General features: G+C 35.5%; 1 protein-coding gene across 2 annotated transcripts in view; it reads right to left on the bottom strand.

Annotated features, from left to right (window-relative positions):
• LGR5 (leucine rich repeat containing G protein-coupled receptor 5) overlaps positions 1-17486 on the bottom strand; it is a 207275-nt gene that overhangs the window by 68924 nt on the left and 120865 nt on the right. For both annotated transcript variants that reach the window (XM_044679732.1, XM_044679731.1), the window contains exon 4: positions 16501-16572. In XM_044679732.1, coding sequence (XP_044535667.1) covers positions 16501-16572 — 72 coding nt within the window. The remainder of the gene's footprint in view (positions 1-16500; positions 16573-17486) is intronic.

Consider the following 17486-nt stretch of genomic DNA (forward strand, 5'->3'; position numbering starts at 1 on the left):
TGGCTAATTCCGCATCTGAGATAAGCTATAATAGTCAATTATTAACATGGATTGCTCAAAAAAAAATAAAGACATTAAAAATGATACAGTTAGTTCGTGATGTTCCCAGAGCAGGATGGGAACCCAGAGGCCCTCTCTCCTAGCCCCATTCATTTAAAAATAGCTATTTAGAGATTCTTAAGATTAAAAACACACACACACACACACATACACACACACACACATACACACACAGCCTTGGCTTTTATGTCCTTAAAGCCCTCATATGTATTTTGGTGAATTTAGAGCAAGGTTAGCAATTTAGTTGTTCTTTAACAGGTTTTAAATAATTAACTCTGTTATACATAGTTCAATATTAGTAAGATTTTTGGGGGGGTGGTGGTGGAGAGGGAAGCAATTTGTAAGCAGAGGAGGGACAAAAGGGAATTTGTTCAGGGTAAGACACTCAAGTTCTCTGGATTGTTACTTCATTCTAATTATGGAAAGGTTTTGGCTTATAGACCAGTTCCATTATATTAAAGTTAACAGAGGTTTATGCCTTATTTTATTATGATAACATTTCTTGAAATAAATGTGTTCCTTGGATGTGTCTTGGAATTTTATTGGTTGAAAAGGGATTTTTCACTGCAATGACATTATTTGCTCTCATGGTATTTGCTCTTGATGTATCCATTCTTCTCTTTAACGTTAGGGCATTTTTTTTTTGGCATAGTCTAATGTTTGTAGAAGCCCTGAGATTTGCATTGGAGGCACCTCATAGTCATATGAGGCACAGTAAGCTCTCTGGGGTTTCATGTCCAAACAGAGCATGGCATAATAGTTATGTAAATAAATAATATAGTTCTATAATCTAATATATTATATATATATATATAATAAATAGTTCTGCTGGAGTCAGACAAACACACCAGTTGCTTGTAATGGTTAGCTTTCGAGTTGTCTCTTTTTAAAAATTCTTTAAAAAATTAATATTTTCCCTTTACTTTTCCTGTAGATTGCACGTGGATGACATGAAGAGAAATAGACTTTGGAGAAGTGAAAATATCTTCAATCTCACCTACTATGGATTGACACATTCTATGGGCTCATTGAAACAATACAGTATCCAAACCAAAAGTTTACCAGGTCAATAAAACATGCAAAGCAGCCCATAGGAGACCCTTTCTTTCTGTGTTATTTGGCAAAAAATAAACAAAGGCAGTAAAATTCCAAAAAGTAGCTTAGCTCCTATTATGATACTTTGTGTCTTAATGGTATTTCCAGTGATGTGATGTGATTTTATTTTATTTTTTAAATGGAGAAAATACAGCCCCACATTGGTCAAGGGACAGTCTAATTCAGCAAAAAACACTTTAGGTTCGGAGACAGAATGCCTGGTTTCAAGTTCCCACTTTGCCACTAACTATCAGTAAGTGATAAGATCACCCATTGATCTTGGGTAAGTCATAGTCTCTTGGAGACTCAGTTTTCTCCTCTCCAAATGGAGGTTGCATCACACACCTCTGAGGTTCCTTTCAGTTTCAAGTCTGAGAATAAAACACAGGCAATGATTTCTCTAATTTCTATTCTCTTCACAGAAAACACCTTCCCAATTCCCATCAATGGCACCAACATTCCCTCAGGTAATATTCAGACTTGAAATATTGTGGCGATCTTGGACTTCTCTCATTATGCTATTGCCAGTACCAGTTGGTAGAGGAGGGAAACACACATTAATTAAGCACCTACTACATGCCAGGCACTGTGCTAAGCATTTTATAAATATGATATCCTTTGATTCCCACAATAACCCTGGGAGGTCAGTTCTCTTATTACCCCTCATTTACAATTGTGGACACTGAGACTAACATAGTATAAAGGATTTACCCAGAATCACCCAACTAGTAAGTATTTGAAGCTGAATTTGAACGTAGGTCTTCCTAACTCCTGTCCCAGTGCTCTATGCACTGTTCACTATCTAACTGCCTTTGAGTGCTCTCTATTCTCTCTTTGAAATATTTCTTGTCAAATCACTAAGTACTGAATAAATAAATTAACAACCAAAATTTATGCTTTGGGTAGAAGCTAGACTATTCAATGGCTTTTAGCGTGTGTGTATGTGTGCGTGTGTGTATGTATGTATGTATGTATGTATGTATGTACGATGGACCCCTTTGGCAGTCTGGTGAAGACTACAGACCCTTTCTCAGAACCACATTTTTAAATATGTAAAATAAAACACAGTAGATTACAAAGGAAACTAACTAAGCATGATGAAATAGATTCATATTTCTTCTCATCTAAGTTCAAGGACTAACTGAAATCTACCCCCAGACTCTGGTCCAAATGATTTCTGTAGTTTTTCTGAGATCATATAAATTTGTAATTTTCTGTTGCCCCATTCTGCACTGATTCTTGTCATTATGGCACATTGAGGGTGGAGAGAGATGCTTCTGGCTCGAGGGGGCCAGACCAGCAGAATGTAAGTTTTACTAGCTCCTATCAAGCTAGACAGGTTTTTGAGTGTGACCTGCTGACTCTGTGTCTGTTGTCCAAGGTCTACTTGAGTTATATTCTTGTTACTGAAAGTTGTCCACAAGGGACCAATCCTCTTGGCCAGAGCAATTGGTAAACTGAAGTGGAAAGGCTAATGACTTGCATCAGCAGAAGACGCTAACACACCTCTGCAAATCACAAATTCTTGAAGCCTAAATTCATTGCATAAAATAATAATAATAATAATAATAATAGCTAACATTTATATAGCAGTTACTCTGTGCCAGGTACTGACTTGAACACTTTAAAATGATCTCATTGAATCCTCATGATAATAATATTTCACTTAATCCTGACAATTCTGTGATGTGCTCTTACTCCCTTTTAACCGAGGGGAAAATGGAGGCTGAGAAAGATCAAGTGACTTGCCCAGGATCACACAGCTGAGAATTTCTGAGTCAGTATTTGAATTCATGTCCTCATGACTCCAAGTCAAGCAATCTATCCATCCATCACACCACCTAGAGCTTCTAACTGGTCTCTCTTTAGCTGGTCCTCTCTAAATAGCTTTGGGAGATTGTTCTTGTCCTAATCTTTCTTTTATCATGTTCCTTCCTTGGCCAAGAATCTCCAATAATTTATTTATCTAATCTTATCTCTCACTATCTGTGTTCTGGTTAGTTATTCTGGTTTCATCACCCACACCTGCCAGTGCTCATTCCTACTTTCATCAATCAATAAAAATTTGCTCTTGTGTTCCTCCTCACCTAGATTGCCCTTCTCCTAGCCAGATCTTTAAGAACCACTTGAAGTCCCACCTCTTTCTTGAAGTCTTCCCTGTCACTTTAAAAAAATGTAATTGGTATATCTTTGGTTTTTACATTGCTTGTATTTTCCATTGTCTCATTCTTCCTAAGCCCTCTCAGAGAGCTGTCTTATATAGCTGAGAACTTTTAAAAAAGAGAATAAAAGATGAGAAAAAAATTCAGCAAAACCCAATAGCACACCAAAAGTATCTGAACATGTAAGGAATGATCCCTATCCATGGACCCTAATCCCCTATGAGGTCATCTGGTCAAACCTCATTTTTCAGATAAAGAAAGTGAGGTTCAAGGAGGTTAAATGAAATGTCCAAGGTCACCAGTTAGTACTGAACCTAAATCCTTTGGCTCCAGTCAGGCTCTTTCTACCATGCCATGTGAAACCGCCAATAAAACAAGTAAATTAACTAATATGTCCATATACTTGGTCCAGAAATTCTACTACTAGGCATATGCCCCAATGAGGGTGTCAGAGGGTATCTTATTATGTTTCTTCTTTGGGTCCCTGCTTGTCCTTTGACAGTTTTGGTTTTCTTATGGTTCTTCTCTCCATTTCTATTATTTTATGTTGTCTTTACTCTGCTTATTTTATTCTGAATCAATTCATGTATGTCCTTGCTTCCCTGATTTCATATTCCCCATTTCTTAGAGCATAATAATAATTCATTATATTCATGCACAATAATTTGTTCAGCTATTGCCTATGTGATGGGCACTTATTTTCTTCCTGGTTCTTCGCTACCATGAAAAGGTGCTAAATATTTTGTAGTATACAAGACCTCCATTTTAATCAATGACCTCTTTAGGGGTATATATCTTGTACTGGAATCTCTGGGTCAAAGGGGATGGACATTTTAGTTAATCAACATGCTTCCTTGACAATTTCTTGTGGTATGATAGAAAGGTCTGACTGTAGTCAAAGGATTTGAGTTCAGGACCACCTGTATGACCTTGGTCAATTCATTTAACGTGCCTGAGTTCCAGTTTCTTCATCTGAAAAATGAAGGTGTTTGATCAGATGACTTCTGTGATCATTTCTAGCTTCCATCTTTGATGGCCCTCCTCCAGATGATATAGATCTTTTCATTCTTTGGCTAACTACAAACACATCATCTTTGCCACTTATTTGACCTTTTGCCAACTTATGTTCCATATTATTCTCTATGTATTCATTACTTAACTATCTTGGTGTTCCTGTAAGATTGCAAGAACCTTGAAGGACAAGAATTTATTATAGTATGCTGAAGAAACTTTGGACTTAGCCCTTGGACTGAAGTGCTGTGGGTCTGAATTTGAGTTCTGCTCTTTTCCTAGCTATCTGACCCTAAACAAGAAATTTTTGGAGTCTTAGTTTCTTCCCCTGTAAATTTGAGATAATAAAATGTTCATTTTCTGCCATTCAGATTTATTATGAGGAATACCAGTCAGTCAATCAATAAACATTAAATACCTACTATGTGCCAAACATTGTGCTAAGCCCTCTGGATACAAAAAGAGATAAAAGACAGTCCCAGACCTCAAGGAGTTTGTGATCAAATGGGGGAGACAACAAAATTCTGTACAAATGAACTACATGTAGGAAAAATAGGAAAGACATGAGAGAAGGAAGGAACCAGAATCGAGAGAGGAATGGAGGAATGTGCTCCATCTTAAAACTCTCTGTAGATGTAAATTATGATTGTTCTTCAAGATCACCTACGATGCCTAGCACAGTGTTGGCATGTAGTCAGTGTTTGGTAAGTACTTGTTGAATTCCAGCTTTTGTCAGAAATTTAGGTTTGAGCCTCAATGATACAGGAAAATATTCCTTTTTTTAGGAATCTCATTTTGTTTATACATTTTGAGTTATTATTTTGGAGGTAGTCCTGCATAGTGGATACATTGGGCAGGAATTTCAGAAAGAAATAGGTTATCATTCTTGGATTCTTTTTGTGTGAATCTGGATTAGTCAAAAATTTTTATGTGCTTCTGACAGCTCTCTCAGACTTGATAAGCTTTAGATGTGTTGAAAGGAGGTAGACAGGGTAAGTATTTAAAACTGACATTTAAATCTCTTTAAAATCTGACTCTAGCAACATTTCACATTACTATTCCTCACTTAGGGCAGCCAGGTGATTCAGTGGATAGAGCATCAGGCTTGGAATCAGGAAGACCCAAATTAAAACCTGACTTCAGACACTTACTATGTGACCCTGTTACTCAATCCTGTTTGCCTCAGTTTTATCATCTGTAAAAGAAGCTGAAAAAGGAAATAGAAAACCACTGCAGTATCTTTGCCAGGAAAAACCCCAAATGGGGTCATTAAGAGTTGAAAACAACTGAAAAATGACTAAACCATAACCCTTCTCACTTATTCTGTGGCAGACAAATGAGGATACTTCATCCTCATACTCCTGCCTTTGAATAATTTGTCCTAAATTTCTGGAATGCATTTCTACCTTGGCTCTGTCCTTCAGAATCCTGAGCTTCATCCAAGATTCAATTAATTTTGCACTTCCTACGTGTGGTGTTCCTGATTTTTCCAGTTAAGTCTCTCCTTCCCCTTAAATTATATATTTTTTACCTGTCTGAAAGTAGACTCAATACTTGGAATTTAAAAAAAAATTGTCCTTGTAAATGCAGCACATAGTGGGTACTTGATAAAATGAGTTTAAATTATGTCTCAGATACTTTTGAATTGTATGACTTTGGGCAAGTCACTTAACTTCTGTCTACCTCTATTTATTTTCTTATCTGTAAAATGAGGATAGTAATAGCACTTTCCTCCCAGGGTTGTAGTGAGGAGCAAATGAGATAAATTTGTAAACTACTTTGAAACCTCCAAAGTATGAGTTAAATGCCATTCTTGTTCTTCTTCTTTTTGTTCTTGTTCTTCTTGTTCTTGCTCTTTTTCATATATGTTGAATGAATGATTATCCATTTAATAGATGAGAAAACTTACACTCAGAGAGATTAACAGACTCTCTCCTGTTCCATTATGAGCTCCTTGAGGGCAGGGATTGTCTTGTGCATCTTTTTGTATCCCCAGAGCTTAGCACAGTACTTGGCACATGGTAAGTGCTTAATAAATCTTTATTAACCAAAGAACTTACTTTCCCATGGTAATGGGAAAATGAGGAAGGTCCCTGATTGTTCTTTGCTCGGCAGGTTTATATTTTATTTTCTCCCACCTTGGCCAGATAGAGGAAGCAATGAACATTGTCAATAATGACATATGCCAATATGCAAAAAGCTTCCTTTTCACTCTTTATCCTAGGTCTGAAACTCAACCAGCTGCTTAGCTTCTTTCCCAGGCCTCCTCAACTCTAATACCTTTCCTCCAAGACTAAATCCAGTTAATTCTTATTTATCTATTTTTTTATAACCCATATAATCTGTCTTAGAATCAATATGTTGTATTGGTCCCAAGGCAGAAGATTAGTAAGCTCTAGACAAAGGGGGTTTTGTGACTTGCCCAGGGTCACAAAGGTAAGAAGTGTCTGAGATCAAATTTGAATCCAGGACTTCCAATCTCCAGGTCTGGCTCTCTATTCACTGAGCCACTTAGCTGCCTATGATATTATACTATTTATTTCTTTTTTAACATTCATTAAAAAAATTTTTTTTTGAGTTCCACATTCTCCGTCTCCTGCCTCTCAATTGAGAAGGCAACCAGTATGACATCAATTACATGTATAAAGTCATGCAAAGCATATTTCCCTATTAGCTATGTTGCAAAAAAAAAAATGAAAGCAAGAAAAATAAATTGAAAAAAGTAGGCTTTCATTTACATTCAGAGTTTATCAGATCTTCTTCTGGAGGTGGAGCACATTTTTCATCATGAGTCTTTTGGAATTGTTTGGATTATTGTATTGATTATTGCTGCTGTTGTTGTTGTAGTCAGCCTGGGTAAATCACTCTCTGAGGAGGAAGGCTTCATATTTCTGAGGGTTCAGAGTAAAGTTTACCACATTAGAAAATGAATTTGGTAGCCAAATATGGCCAAAGGATAATCTGGATAGTCAACCCCCAGAACTTCCTTCCTACTTGCTCCTCCTCTCTCCTCTCTCTCTAACTGCTTGACTTGTCTATGCAATGGTCTAAATTCTTCTTTGACGAGAGACTTGATTTGAAAACCAGAATGTGCATGGTTTTTCTTAGCCTGACAACTAAATTCACAGTAGTTTGTTAACTAGGTTCATTACAGATCTATAATTTGCTCGAGTTCTTGATAATTTTCTTAGGATTCTAGGGCTTAGAGGTAGAAGAGACTTCACTTTAGAAATGAGAAAACCGAGGTCCATAGAGGTGAAATGGTTTGCCCAGAGTTATACAAATCTGGCCAGAAATACTAGCTAAACTGGCTCTCAGAGTAACAAAAATTAAGACTTGGTTTTACTCTGGAGTAGGAAAAAAAAAGATCATTGGATGTGGAGTTGGAGGGTCTGATTTTGCTGTTACTTACTAGGTTTGTGATATCAGGCAGGGTATTTTACTCCACTGAATCTCAGTTTCCTAATCTATAAAATCGGGATAATATTGTAGACCCTATTTCAGATGGTTTTGAGTAACAAATGAAATAATGTTAGTAAAGCCATTTACAAATCAAAAAGACCCAAAGAAGTGTCTGTTATAATTCTTGTTATTTTAAGTTATTAACTTGCAAGGTGCCAGGGTTTGGGAGGGGTTAAGATCTGACTTGCCCCTAATTCACTGCAATCTGACCCCAGTCCTTAAATAACTCCTAGACCAAAAGTTTCCTCAGTGAAATGTAACTCACTGTGAATTCTGATTACATTTTCTATTTCCTTCCAGAAAAAGGAAATTAAATTATATTTGATTACATTATCCCTCCCCCCCCCCCCAAATCCATTCTGGGACCAGGGCAGTCAGGTTTGCTGCCAAAAGGCAAAATACACATGACCTACATTGTGAAGGCACTGTAGCCTGGTTCTGACACTTGCTCCTTCCCCCTTTCTCTCTGATATTATAACTATGTACTTGGTAGAAGAGAATGAAAAAGAAATAAAGCCCCTCTGTGTTTTTGTTAAGAACAAAAAGGGCCCTTCACTTGTACACAAATAAACTGAAAAATAGCATTCTTTGAAATACTTTATCACTGATTACCAGACATGTTCTATGACCCTCTCTGAAGGCTTTTGCTTAAGTGGCTCTGTGTATTTTGACATAGCAAAGTGGGCAGTTGGGGCTGTTCAGATTTGTTTGGTTTTCAGACTGCTTCTGGTAGAACTCTTCAATTGGTAAATCAACATTCATTAAGTACCTAGCATGTGTCACTTATTGTGCTGAGCACTGGGCAGATAATGAAAGGCAAAATGTCGTTCTGGCTCACAAGGAGCTCAGGGTCTAATGGGTCAAAAGATACTTTGGATTGTCTGCCTTCTACAGACATAGTCACATGAACATCTAATTTGTTCAATGCACAAAATATTTTCTTTTTTTTTTTTAATCCTTCATTGGTCAGACCATTTGTAATTGTGGCTATCATACCACCAAAAATTGAGGATCATGGGATTTTGGTCAAAGGTGGGGGACATAGTAGTAGTCATCCTCTCCAGAACTACAATACATTTCTATAAAGGAGATGACGTGGCATCTCCTTTATAGAGGGGACAAGACAAAACAGGGCTTTCTAACCCCATTTGAGAGTGCAGGAAGAAGTAGAATGTGGCCCTGGTGCCAAGTTTCAATCTAGGAACTAAGGCTGAAGATTTGATGAAAGCTCTGAATGCAATGAAGACATGTTTCTATGGGTTAAGAGAAACCCAAGAGGTAAGCCAAGAAGAAGAGAGCATATTCACAACAAATACAAGGGAAAAGAATGGCTTGGATACAGGGACTGTAAGAGAAGCTAAAGGAAATGAAGCCAGAGATAAAATGGAAATTGGAGCTCTTCAGGAAAAAGTTGAGGGAAATAAATAGCTTAGAACAGAAGTTGAAAAACTATACCCCAAGTGGTGGTCTTCCTGAAAAATACAATGGAGCCAAAAGAACTCAACAATTCTATGAAAGAACAAGAATTATTAGAACAATATTATTTTTAAAAAATTGAAAGAACATGTGAGATAACTATAATAAAAACAACTAACATGAGAAGCAGATGAAGAAAAGATAATTTAAAAGTCATCAGATTCTTTGAAATCCATGAACAAACAAACTAAAAAAACCTTTGGTACCATATTTTAGGAAATCATTGAATAAAGCTGCTCATATACATTAAATCCCTAGAGAAAGTCAAAATACAAAAAATGTAATGTTTATTATCTGGAAACAAACAAACCCAAACTGAAAATGCTCAGAAAAGTCATAAAGTATAGAGCTTCAACAGGAAAGAAAATTATCATAAATATTGAGAAATGAAGAAATCATACTAAGGACCCAGAATTGGGATCAAAGAAAATTTATCAGCAATTACTATAAAGAAGAGATGGTCTTGGAATAAAAAATATGAAAGGTAAAAGATAAAAGACATAAATAAGAATAACACACCCTGCAAAATTAAGCATAATCTTATGGAAAAGGGAAAAAAACTAGACTTTTAACAGAATACTTTCAAGTATTCCTGATGAAAATATGACTGCTGGCTAGGATGTTTGAAAGGCAAATAAGAGACAAGAGAAACCTAGAGAGGCAAGTTAAATTTCAGTAACTGGAAGTGGTGAAATGATGATGAAGTATTTATATTCTAATAGATGGGAGAGGGCTAGATTTTTTTTAGGATCCCATTATCTTCATGGGTCACAGAGGGAGTAAAAAAAAAAGAAATAGGATCTATGCGATAGTTTTGTTCCATCTTGTTGGTTTTAATAGAGGAGAAAAATGAGAGGAAAAGGAATAGTTTAGGGAAGAAATGAGGAAGTAGGAGACCTTACTACTTTTCATGTTTAAGGTATACAAGAAGATGTAATATTTATACAAACAAACTTCACATAATATTTATAGATGTGAAAAAAAGCTTTTGGCAAAATAAAACACCCATCTTTGCTAAAAACCATTAAAAAGTAGAGGAATAAATAGATCTTTTCCTAACATGTTAAACAGAATATATCCAAAACCAACAGCTAGCATTATTAGTAATGCTGAAATTCAAGAGGACCTTCAAATAACATCAAGAACAAAGCAAGAATGTCTATTGCTACTACTATTTGATTTATTTCTACAAGTGCTAGCTATAGAAATAAGATAAAAAGAAATTGAGAGTTTAGGCACAAGCAAAGGAATAACAAAACCATCCTCTTAAATTTTTGGCAGATTACAGAGTTTGTTTAAAAAAATTTAGAGATTCAACTAAAAATGGAATGAAACAATAAATAACTGTAGCATAGTAGCAGGATATTAGAAGAAATTCATAAAAATGTTAGCCTTTCTATATAGAACCAACAAAAATCAGCAGGGAGAGATGGAAAAAGAAATTTTATTCCGCTCACCAAGATATAGGTAGAAATTTTATGAACACAACTATAAAACACTTTTTGCTGAATTAAAGGGTGATTCAAATAATTAGAGAAATATTAATTGCTCAGGTTGGACCATAACAATATAATATAAATAAATAATATCTAAAATACTCTCTAAATTTAGTTCCACACCAATCAAACAACTTTGAAAGATTTAAAAACGGATAAATTTAGTGAACAATTTTCACTCCAGGAGACTGATGATGATGAATCATGCTTCTTACCTCTTGGCAGAAATGCAAAATGAGATATGCATTTTTAGAAAGGGCCAATATATGAATTTGTTTTTCTTGAATACATTTATTTATAACCAGGGATAGCTTTTTTTAGTTTTTTTTTTGGGGGGGGGCAGGAGTGGGTAGGCGTTGTTGGGAGTAGTAAGATAATAGTAAAAATGATGTTAAAAATTAGTAGGAAAGAGTATAAATCAAATATTTTTAACACAGAGAAAGGAGAGAAAAGGAAGTTGAAGAAACCCACCTAACAAGGACAGGCTTGGCACTACTATGTTAAATTTGAAATACTTGAATCTACCCCACCTCCAAGCCATATGCAATAGAGTTTCCTATGTAAGCTTTTCATAAGGATATGTTCAGGTTTGTTAATGTTCATTGAAGTCATAATTACATAGTAATCAAAATTTAAGAAAATTAAAATTATAGTCAAATCTGACCAGGAGATGATAGCACTTTAATAAACCCTGGTTAATAAGGGAATACACATTAGCACTCTGAGCCAACTTCCAATGTTCCCAAGGGACTCAAATCTGGGAAAAGGGTGTCCTCATGAGTACACATCTAATGCCATTGATAAAACCCAATTCATACCAGTGTTAATGCATCTACCTTGATGCCCCTGTTTCTGATGAGATAAGTATCAAATTAACTCTTCATTTCTGGAAACCTTGTAAACATAGCTGTCCTCTGTGGAAAGGAAAGGTAATTGTTATGGTACATTAGAACTTCCCAAGCCAGTGACACCTTGTGAACAAAAAACTATTAGAGTGTATGAAGTCAGAAACCAAACCCATACACTTTTATCAGGGAAGTTCAGCCCTAGTTTGGAGGGGGGAACAAAAGGATCATGGTTTCTTTTTCCTCAAAGAGTTCACTTTTGCCAGTGATTTTCTTTTCAGCTGATAATGGCTTTTGGTTACCAATGCTTATCCTTCCATCTTCTGTCTGCTTCCCAGCTGTTTAAAGCCCCCATTGGCCAATGCCATTATCTTGATTTTAATTCAGTCACTAGATACCAGGCCTTTACAGAGACAACACAACTGCATGTTTTTTGCTTCTTTGGCCTCTTCTTTTCTACTTCAGGGGAAGGCATTGGCAACAAAGAACCAAAGATACTGTCATGTTATTGAGGAACAGCCTTGGACATTCAACAGAATCCTCCCTAGGCAACAAAGAGCCCTTGTTGGCTTGCTTATCTTTGGTCCAGAATACCTATAGGATGACGAGAACTGCAAAGAGACTTTGTATGTTTGAAGTTAAAAAAAAATTAAAAAGAGCTGGATATAATCTCCAATGCAGAATTTCCCTCATTGTTTTTAGAAGAAAAAAAAGATCAAAAGAATAATCTTGAAAGACTCATGCTCTTTCTCTCATGTCATTTCAGTAAAGGGAACTGAGTAAACTAAAGTAGTAATTATTAACCAACTGATTCTGAACACTGATTTTCAAATGATTGTTTGCAATTTTATTATTGCCTTTACTAGGTCATTGGTAAATGTATCTCTTTTTTCTCCCCTATTTAAGATCAGAAACCAAAATTTTGCTCAACAAAGTGTGTTTTCCTATGCAACTGAAGCCAGAACAGATAGGAAGCAAATTTAGACTTCATGTCAGGGAACTTTTTTTTTAAATAGTTAGAGGTAAAAGTAGAATTGGCTGCCTCAGATTGCCACCTGTTACATATGTTACATATATTCTATAATATTTTAGCTGTCAGAATGACCATAGGATTTTTAGGGGGGTGGTTGTTGGATATAGATATTAGTCCATTCCTACTCTGAAAAGCTGTGATCTTTTGGAATTGTATATAAATATATGTATGTATACATATATGTATATTCCACAGATTATTTGTCTCATATGGATAGGAAGAAGCATGTCATAGTAAATAGAAAACCAGGCTAAGAGTCATGGAAAAATGGATTGAAAGACTTAAAGAAATGTGTACATTTCTTCAAGAAAGAAATGTGTACATTTCTACATGAAAGCATGGAATAGGTTATAAACAAATTCAAATTAATCCTCATAAGAGAAATTCTCAATAAATTAAAATGAATACAAATTATAAAAATTTGAATGAGTACTCTCAATTTTGACAAAGTATTTCTGGCATCATCTCAAAACTATTGTCTAGACTTAGAAGCGTTCCAAATTATCATAGCATCTACTTAATGAATGGATAGTTGGGATTCACCAGTATTTTAGCAATGTAAAATATATATAGTAATAACTAATATTTATATAGCACCTACTGTATGCCAGGCACTGCACTAAATATTTTATAAATATTATCTCATTTGAACCTCAAAGGTTGTGCTTATTGTTCTCTTTTTATAGTTGAGGAAGCTGTGGCATAATGTTTTAAGTGACTTGCCTGGTGTCACCCAGCTATTAAGAATCTGAGGCTGATTTGGTCTTCCTGACTCCAGGTCCAATGCTTTATCCTCTCCAGCTATGTCAATCTCATAAAATCGTCCTTTGAACAAATTGGATATGTGACAGAGACCACCAGCCTATTAGGGGTAAGTCTTCTTTTCATTGCCCGTAGTGTTGAGGTCACGACAGCCTGGGATTCAGATGTAGGCATTGAATTCCTTAAGCAGATGGGGAAAGGATCTGCTGCTCAGTGTGGTGCTCCCTTCCTATTAGGAATCCTGGATGTGTCAATGGCTTATATCTATAATCAGAGACTCTGAAAGATTAGGTATTGGTGGTGGATGGGAAAGTGGAGATGACATAAAAAGAAGCTTCGTGGTGTTCAATTTTTTTGGCTGACTTCTTAGAGGTAGGTGTGACATATCCTGATATTAGCTTAAGATGGAAACTCAGGATGCTAATTAATGAATGAATGCTAATGAATGTAATTGGGTTATTGGGTGTACTACAATCTCTTGAAGGTCACCCCTCAGCCTGCTACTTTACTTTTTACTATATTTGGGCTCATCATCTTGAATTCTAGGATAATACAAAGGCATGTTTAAATATTTCCTCATTAATTACTAAATTATAACATGTCTGATCAATTAATTATCTTGGTGTTCCCACCCTAGCTTATTAAATGTTTATTTAATAAACTCTGGAAACTTCTTTCCTCATAAGTAGCTGCTCATATCTCTCTCCATATCAACATACCTGACCCCAAGACTAAATAAATATTGAATTTCCTGGCTACATAATTTATTAATAATGTAATCAACAATGACATAGAGACATAAATAATTATAATATTTTAGCTGTCAGAATGACCATAGCTAGAGTCACTTCTATTATTGTAAATACAGATGAATTCTGGAAACATAGTTTTGCTATTCAGTTCACTCCCAGTAACAACAAGCAAAGATTCTTCCCAGGAATTCTTTTCATCTTCTCTGAAAGATAACAAATCCATCAGGAAAAGAAGTTTCCTTTACATTTTTTTTTATTTTCTATAGTTTCTTTCAGTCTATAACTCATTTTTCTCCTTAGACTTATTTCATTTGAAAAATGTCTATTTTTTTACATGTTGATACAATTTTTGATGATTATTTTTTGACATTTTTGTGATTCAGGTTTTCTTTCTTCCTCCTTGCCTCCCTAAGGCGACAGGTAATATATGTTGTATATGTGTTATCGCACAATACCTATTTCAGTATTCATCATGTTGTAAAAGAAGACACATATTGCTTATCGTAAAGAGAAATTCATGGAGGAAATAATGTGAACAATGGCAAAGCACATTTAGACTCCCTCAGTTCTTACTACAATGGTGAATACTTAAGACTCATTGCTCAGAAAATTCTCCTTATAATTTTTTTCATAAAGTAGCAATGAACACAGTTTTCTCCAAAGTATTTTCTCATTTCTCCTTCTCAGTTTTGGCCCTAGTTTTTCTCAAACCATCTCCATTAACTCTCTCTTTTCAGTTTCTCAGAAATGGCCAGTTTCCACCGCTAAACTCTCAATTCTATGCATTTTAGCCTCTAGAGGACAGGCTTTTGAGACAAATGTTACACTAAAATAAAGCTCTAGTGCAATATGGGTTAAAGATTACAAAGTGCTTGATTCACAAGAGCCATGTGAACTAGGGACTGCAAGAGTTCTTCCTCCCATTATATCAATGAGGAAACAGATTCAGAGAGGTTAAGTGACTTGCCCAAGTTAATACAGCCAGTAAATATCAGAGCAGGAATCTGAACCTAAGTCTTCTGAATGCAACCAAATCGAATATGAATTCTATTATATTATGTGTCTTCCTTGTCTTTATGATTTGGTATTTGGCTCTGAAAATTGATGCATTTACTTTGGGGCCCCAATCTCTTACCTTTTTTGTCCTTCACTTGCTTGGGTGAGTGAGTGTACATGGTAGTTATTAGATGAAATTTAGCAAATGTCATGTGCAAAGAACTGTTTTCAGCACTGTGGATGCAAAGATAGAACCAAAAAATGGTCCCTGACTCCATTGTATTTGGTGGGAGGAGAGAGACATACCTTTTAGAGGGTAAATAAATTAAAAAAACTAAAAAACAAATGAAGAAAATATTCCTTCCTAGGGAAGGAAAACTTGAATGCTAAAGATTCTACGAGTCTACTTATCTATTTCTCTACCAATCTATACCTTATATATGTATGAAAAATATAATTTACATATGTATTTATATGATATATAATGAAATCGTTTTATTACTTTAATATAATTTTAATAATTTTTAAATTTTATAGGGCCAGCTAGCTGGCACAATGGAACATCAGGTATGGACCTGGGAGGACTCGAGTTCAAATCTTGCCTCAAATACTTCCTAGCTGTTTGACCCTGGGCAAGTCACTTAACCCTATTTGCCTAGTTCTTGCCTTTCTCTCTTACTGTGATACTAATAGAGAAAATAAAGTTAAAAAATTTCTATATTAACATATTAAAATAATCTTTGAACACTACAAATATATATGTATTCATTTATTATTATTATACTTATGTATAATCTTTTTCCATAGTTACATTATATATATATGTATATATATATATATATATATATATATATATATATATTCAAATCTATTTCTTCGCTGGCAGAAGCATTTCCTGGTAAAGACTTTCCCTTGGCCAATGCAGACACACATCTGCTCTCAACTTAAGAGTCCTACAGATTTTTCTGTGGTTAAGTAATAGTCATGCAGCTAGTTAGAGGTGAGACTTGAACCCAGTTTCTGACCCTATCCATTATGTCTCAGTGCCTTCTAATAATATTAATGTTCCCAATTCACTGAGTCCATCCAATTTAACCCTTATTTTATAGATTAGTAAAACTGAGACCAGATAAGTGTGACCTTGGGAAAGTTCTTTCACTCTTCTGGACTTTGGTTCCCTCATCTGTCTAATGAGATTAGATTAGATTAGATAATTAATAATTAGATTAGATTTCTTTTGCCTCTAAATCTCATGATCCAGTCTAATGGAATAGACAAATCCAACATTTAAATGGTTTTATATGAGCCCAAATTGATCCCAAGTGGCCTTGTTATTTCAAATACACTTACAGGGATTGAAGACTTCGCAAATTCTGGAGAGCCTCTGCGGGGACTTGTCTTAGCTGATTATTCTGCAACATACTGGCATGAAAAAAAAAACAGAAATGTACTATTAAATTAAATAACCAAGAAAATGATGGATATTGCTGAAAGAATACACTGAACTTTACAGCTGAACATAGAGAATAATGTTGGCCACAAGAAGATGCCATGTATTTGTTAAATTGGGGTCCATTTTGTTAACAAGTTTAATAAACTAAAATCCTAATGTCTTATGTAAGGACAAATGTCACTACAATTAAGTTCTTTGAACATTTATCAAGTGTCTATTTTCAGTCACAGTGCTGGGTGCTAGAGTGACAAAAATGTAACAGTCCTTGCCCTCAAGGAACTGACATACTTTTGGGGAAGGTATAATATAGCTAGGTGGTGCACTGGGCTTGGAAACAGGAAGACATCTTTTTGAGTTCAAATCTAGCCTCAGACAATTATTAGCTGTGCGACCTTGGGCAAGTTTGCCTCAGTTCCTCATCTGCAAAATGGGCTGGTTGAGGAAATGGCGAACCACTGTAGTATCTTTGCCAAGAAAACTCCAAATGGAGTCCCAAATAGTTGACTGAAATGAGTCAACTGCAACATAACATAGATAAATAAATAAGAAGTAATTCAAAGAGGGTCTCTTGGAATAATAAATAAGGCTGCAGAAAAGGCTTCCTGGGATAGATCCTGGAAAGAGCTAAAGAGTCTAACAGGAGGAAGTGAAAAGCAAGTTATTCTAGAAATGGGGCTTAGTCAGGGAGATAGTAGATGTCTTTTTTTGAAGACTAGCTTAGAGGCAGGGGCAACTCAAGGAGGCAAGGCAGAGACTGTAGGATCTGTAGTTTGGGAAGTGTGGTTTTGAATCTTGTCTCAACTACTTAATAACTGGATGATCTGGGTAAGTCATTTAACCTCTCTCTCAGCCTTAATTTCCTCATATGTAAAATGTATATATG

This window comes from Gracilinanus agilis, chromosome 5 (assembly GCF_016433145.1).
Source record: "Gracilinanus agilis isolate LMUSP501 chromosome 5, AgileGrace, whole genome shotgun sequence".
Classification (NCBI taxonomy): Eukaryota; Metazoa; Chordata; class Mammalia; order Didelphimorphia; family Didelphidae; genus Gracilinanus; species Gracilinanus agilis.